Below are 6,566 nucleotides of genomic sequence, written 5' to 3'. Positions count from 1 at the left end.
TGAAATATATGTCATTTTGTGTGCAGTTCGTATAGCTGCCGATCATTCTGAACTTTGTGTAAAGCATCCTGCAAAGCACCACCTGTTTTACCATTACTTCAGAAAATACGCTCTTCAACACTCTGTTTATAAGAGATATTTGTATGTACATTTATTCATTAGCCTTTCCTAACCCCTTAACACACATTTCTCAATTTTGAATTAATAAAGTATATCTTATCTTAAGATTTACAAAGCCTGTTCCTATGATTTTTCTCGATGGGGATACTTTCCTTAGCATACTGCATGTCGCACACTTTAAACACTTGCGCAGTGTGTACATTTCAACCATGCAGTGTTGCACATGGCAGCTGTGATCTCACTGAAAGACACTTGTAGCAGCAACGATCGTTTGTGGTACCAAATCATTACCGACTGCTCGACTAACCCACTAAAACACTATAGTGTTGATTCACTTCAATAGCAAAAAAACCAGGTAAAACTGTAATTGTTGAGTGCCGTGGTCACTGGCGCAACTGCAGAAAAAGGTACGTAGCCCAGAAGGCAATAGTTTAATGTGTAAACTGTCCATGGTTCTACACTTTTGGACCATTATGAGTGGTTCCTCCCGGTACTCATAGTGCATTCAGACATACTGAACATTGGAATGCATTTATTCAATCCAAATAGCGCAAGGACAGAAGTACATGATTTAAGAGACAGCATATTGTTCTACTAGCTTAGTTACGCTAGTAGAACAAGTAACTTAGCTTATTAAGTCAGAAAACTATTAACCCATGAATGCGATAAAAAGATGTCAGGCCTTAAGTTTGAACCCCCCCCCCCTTGTCTTCAGAAGCTCAGTTTAGCTACAAGATACATGCGTTTCAGTGAGTGATAAGGTTAGCACACCTGTCACTCAGCATGCATCAGTTAGCCGTTAGCTTGTTAGCAGATAGTGCAGCAGGGTTTGTGTTTTTTCTGGACCTTTCTGATACCTGGCCCCCCGCGTCTCTCTTTCCGTCTGTGTCCGACTCCCTCTGCATGGCCCACGCTTCCAGTGGCTGAACTTCCTGTCGAACTGCTGCGCTGCTTCTCCTCCACGCAGGTGTCCTCACTGTTGTCTTCGTCCTCGATGATGACCAGCTCTGCCCTCAGGCAGCTCTCGAACTCGTGTCCCTGCCCGCTTTCGTCCTGCGCCATCTTGAAGCCCATGAAGACGGCTGTGATTGGCTCAGTGGTGTCAATGGCGTTGAGGATGGTGTAGTGGGTGTCGTCTCCGTAGAGGGGGGAGGGCACTCGGTCAGAGGGGGCGGGGCCAGTGTACATGGCAGTGGAGGGTCTGTGATAGGAGGCGGGTTTGCAGCTATACAGTTCTTCTTCGTCTACACTGATGTAGTCACTAAGAGGAATATGATTGGCTGGAGTGTAGGAGAGCTGTGGTTGGTAGGCAGACACTGCTTCCTGGTCATGTGACCTCGGAGGAGGGCAGTCTCTGGCTCTGCCTCCATTCACCACTCTATTGCTTCTAACGATGCTGGTTTTGTGGTGGCTAGCAGGCCGATCTTCCTGAACACGGTGACCGTTTCTCACGTTGTGCGAACTGTGGTGACAGTCCTTCTGGTTACCATCGTGATCTCCCATCCCCTTGTGGCTTCCATGGCGATGACCTTCCCTCATGTTGCTTTTGTTGTTTCTGTCTTCATACCGTCTGTAATGGCTCTCATGACTGCTGCTATGATCTGCCACTGCTTTTTCCAGACACTTCCCCTGCAGTCTTCCTCCGTCATGTTGTCCCTGATGGGATGGATCCCATAATATCCTCGCTGGTCTCTCAGGTCAAACCTCTCTTCTTCCCCTCTCCGCTGTTGGTGGTTGGAGAAGCTTCTGCTGTGGCTTAGGTGGACGTTTTGCTGCTTTACTTGGCGAAGCATTGTGGCGCTTCTCAGCAAATGTTCCACCTCGTTGGCTGTCAGCTCCGACACACAGCCTTGATCATGGGACCCCTTAAGATAGAAAGGAATAGAGGTAATTATTAGGAGAACACAATGAGTGATCAATAAAAAAAGTGGAAAAAGCAGTTCATTGGCCCAGTCATGCCTCTAAGTTATTCACAATGCTGCAGTAAGACTGGTCATTGAAACAATACAAAAAGTCCAATAAATCCCATTGTGGCTACCTTGCATTTACTTATAGTTGATTTAAGAATGAATCTTAGGGTTTATGTACTTTCTAAGCACTCCATTGTCTTGCTCCAGCACACTTTTGTCTATTTGTACGTACATTAAACCTCAAGTCAAAACTCTGCTATTTGTCTCCTAAACTAGGCTTACGTGAAAGGAGTTTGTATTTGCCTTTAGTGACCTCCTTTAAATATCTACTAAAAACTATTCTTCATAAACTCTCAAGTCCATGTGTCAGGTTTGGGGACAAATAGGACCCAAATGCAGATTGAGGAGGGAAGCGGGTTTCAAAATGAAACAAAAGGTGAGCTTTATTTACAAAAGCTGAACAACATGAATCCATGAACTGTAGCACGAGGTAGCATCCAAACAAAAGGTGACTGTGACCAACATGAAGCGAGACATGAAAGACAAACAATGAACCAACACTGAACACAGGAAGAGACAAGACTAAATACAGGGAGGGGTAATCACAAGACGAGAAACAGCCGGGCAGGGGAGGAGAAACACAAGGGCAACAGGTGAACACAATCAGACAATCAGACACACCAGGGAAACTAATGACAGGGAGGAAAATACAGGGAGAAAAGAACAGCAAAACAAAACCCATTACCAGACACAAAACTAAAACCTTGACATAAGAATCGTGACACCATGTATTCATAATTACTGTAGGCTATAGCCTGTAACTTTTTCACTTCCACTCATACTGCACCAATCTGTTTTGCTTTCAAGCTTTTTAAAAGATGCTTTTCAAAAGTGTTACATGAATACAGGTTATTATTTAATAATACCTCTTGTGAATTTAAGGCAAAAACACACTTCCTGCCGTCGTCGTAAACCTTGAGCCCGGCCTGCTGGCTTAGCTCCTCAGCAGGAACGGCAGCAGTAGAGAGCACCGTGCTCTTCCCGGTCTTCAGGTCTTTGGTCACACTGATCTCCATGGCAAACAGAGCTGGGACTCAGAAGAAGGACGGGCACAGTTAGTAATATCACTTTATGTTGGCCAAACCTCATCTGAATAAATGAAGACACTGAAAACATTTTAATTGCTAAGGTTGAAAGCTTGATACAGTTGCTAACTGTTTCCAACGGTTGCTTACGGTTGCTAACTGTTTCTAACCGTTGCTTATGATTGCTCACTGTTTCTAACGGTTGCTTATTGTGGCTATCTGTTGCAACCTTTTGCAACCTGTTGCTAACTGTTTCTAACCGTTGCTCACTGTTGCTTTATGTTGCTTATGGTGGCTATCTGTTGCAGAATATTGCTAATTGTTGCTTACTGTTGATCTGTTGATCTGTTGTTAATTGTTGCTAACTGTTGCTTACTGTCAACCCAGTCTCACGGCATTTCGTGTTATAGTCACGACATGTAATCTATTGATTCGTGTTCACCAACACGATTTCCCCCTTTTTTTCGTGTCACACAGAACGATTTTAAAAGCAATGTATTTCTATTGGTAGTATGTTTCGTGCCTGCAGCACGTCTTTTTGTCCGGTCGGGTCTTGGAAGACCGGAAGCTGTGGGGTTCATAAAAACATCTTCTTACTCAATATCAAGCCACGATTATTGTTTTTATTTTAAATCGTATAATGTCGGACTTTTTTTGTCGTCTGTGAGGAAAATAAATGGCTCAGAGCCTCAGAATACTGACGTCAGTATTTTTTGTAATCTTTTTTTCCTTCTACTTTGTTATTCTTTTCTAAATAACACACAATTATCCTTGTTTTTATTTATTTGTTTAATTCCATAATCTCGGGCTTTTTTGGCGTCCGTCAGGAACTGAATTTCAAAATAAAAATAACCGGAAACAGACGTAGGCCTATAAGGGACATTTCGAGCATCATTGCGATACACAGCAACTGAACTGATTACCCAAGATCCTCAGCTATGGTTTAAGCTCGCTGATTGGATGTTTTGGCCGCAATGCATGTAGGGATATGGTGTTCATGCCATATCAAATCTGAAAAACCTTTTTTTTTAAAGAAAATAATTCCGAGTGTTCTTGCTTTTCTCTTTGAAAGTCATCACATAACGGCATTGTAATACACAGTTTGGCTGCAATACATATTACAGATCTGCCGTAGTTCTTTATTTATAGAGCCCTGATGAGAAGACCTTTGGAAAAACTGGAAGAAATGCCACCGAAACTGAATACTTGACGTGGATCATAAATATATCAGCAATTAAACAACATCTTCAATTTCTCTTCACACAATACGTCTCCTTGCAGTATCAACACTAATTCAGCTGACTTTTATATTTGATCTAATTCGTAGATAGGTTATATTTACACCATAACGGTGCACAGCTGATAGAAAAGGACTTGTAGTTGTAAAGATATTACTGATTTTCTTTGAATATAAGAATGTAAATACTGAGTCTGAAATAGTATAGCAATATGCTGTAAAATTATTTGAAAACATGAATAAAACGACACATCTTCAGATGTTATACATACATACTGTAAGTGTCCTACACTAATAATACAAAGTTATTATGGCTGTGTGTACCTTGTGTACACCGCCTAGTGGTTAAAGCATGTTATTGAATTATTGTTTGTATGTGTTATATTTGATGAAAAAAATATTAAGAGTACATACTTTCATAGGGGGAAAGTAGAAGGTCTGTGATAGAAATATAGAATATAAAAAATCGAGAAGATACTGTAAGTGATCTCTACAATAAAACAGTTTAGTGCTGGATGTACAAAGATATTAATAGGACAAAACAGACAAACTAATTAACCTTTTTTAACACATTAAAGAATACTTTAGATTAAGGTCTTCTTTTAAATAAGAAAAAAGCTTTGGGGGTATCTATCTACAGATAAATATTAAGCCTGACAAAGTACCTAACATCTAATATATTGCTTTCCTGCAATGTTAACTATGTTGAAGCACTTATTTTAACTGATATTATACATATGAATTATACTCTTATGTATGTAGATAGAATAAGAAATGTGCAGAATATGACAGTTTAATGGTGGAGGTACACACATATTGATAGATGTCTTGGAATGCACTGTTGAGGAACCTCAGCTGCGACCCAAGTGTTTCATTCATTGCATAACTACACCATAGTTGTGTGTATATGATATGTCAATAAACCTTAGAACATCTTGAAATCTTGAAAGGGATGTGCAAAATAGCCATTATACAGTCTTTAATGAACTATTAGTAGAGAATAACGAGTAATGAATATACTTTATTACTCGTTTCCATTCATGTCAATTGCAGATAAATATTTAGTCTTCTCAAGCACCAACTATCAAATATCTCTCCTGATTGTTGGCACTTGACGATCACCTTCCCTGAATTTTACTCAGGTGTAACTAAAGTCTGATTTAAGGGTTGTTTATATTTCACATCATTAATCAGAATCTGTAAAGCAGTGGTTCTCAAATTTTTTCTGTCAGGCCCCCCCTTTGGAGAAAAAAAAAAGTCGGGCCCCCCCAACACAAATAGTCAGGCTCAGTGGCGGCGCCAGAGATTTATTTTGGGGGTGCTGTGGGGTAGCTTGACGTTTCATAGAGGGTGTTCAAACATTTAGGGTTTCCCATTAATGTACCGGTCGCTACAGTGGAATGTTCTACTGCAACAATCCCCACGCAAATACACAGTGTACCCGCGACTGTTACAATGAAGGCTCGATAATCAGCTTACGGCATATAGGTGTAAGCAGAGGTAAAGTACTATCTTTATAGGTGGTGTGTGGACCTAACATAGGGGGGTCCGGAGGCAAGCTCCCCGGGAAGATATATTTTTCAATCTTGAAGTTAAAAGCATCAATCTGGTGCACTTTGAGAGCAAAATGAAGAGATCTAGATACCTCTCTCAACACCCATATGAAACAGAACTGGAAACATATTTTCTATTTCTTTATAGATATTTTACAAATCACCCTTTTAAACTTTATTCTTGTTTTACTGTCATATAGTATTTCATAGCTGTTTTTCATTTATTCTCTTATTTTTTTAAAACTATAATGATCATATCAATGTGTGCCTCGGAAATAATTGTTTACATTAATGGTGACCAAAACGTTTGAGACCCACTGAGATAACACTGATAGAGTCCTTTAGCTCACTGAGTCTCTCAGTCTGACAGGAGAGGACTTTCCTCCACTTTGTTGTTGAAAAAACTCCTTATATCCGTTAGCGTAGCTCGCTAGCACCAGAAGCTAACAACAACGCAACAACGATCTCCGGTACCGGTTCTCTCTCTCTCTCTCTCTCTCTCTCTCTCTCTCTCTCTCTCTCTCTCTCTCTCTCTCTCTCTCTCTCTCTCTCTCTCTCTCTCTCTCTCTCGCTCGCTCTCTCTCTCTCGCTCTCTCTCTCTCTCTCTCTCTCTCTCTCTCTCTCTGCTTCTCGTATCCTCGTCTCTATCTCTCTCTCTCTC

The 6,566-nt window shown here is 40.8% G+C and overlaps 1 protein-coding gene across 1 annotated transcript; it reads right to left on the bottom strand.

Moving 5' to 3' along the window:
- Positions 1-927: 927 nt before the first annotated feature.
- Positions 928-3,117, bottom strand: LOC117537808 (palmdelphin-like; the record flags this gene model as incomplete). The annotated part of the gene is given in 3 exon segments (XM_034203180.1): positions 928-1,727; positions 1,730-1,985; positions 2,957-3,117. Coding segments are annotated over 3 exon segments (1,217 nt in total), but the record flags the coding sequence as incomplete, so codon positions are not given.
- Between the last annotated feature and the right edge of the window lie 3,449 nt (positions 3,118-6,566).

This window comes from Gymnodraco acuticeps, unplaced genomic scaffold (assembly GCF_902827175.1).
Source record: "Gymnodraco acuticeps unplaced genomic scaffold, fGymAcu1.1, whole genome shotgun sequence".
NCBI lineage: Eukaryota > Metazoa > Chordata > Actinopteri > Perciformes > Bathydraconidae > Gymnodraco > Gymnodraco acuticeps.
Note: the sequence above shows the minus strand (reverse complement) of the source record. Positions and strands in the feature narration are given on the sequence as shown.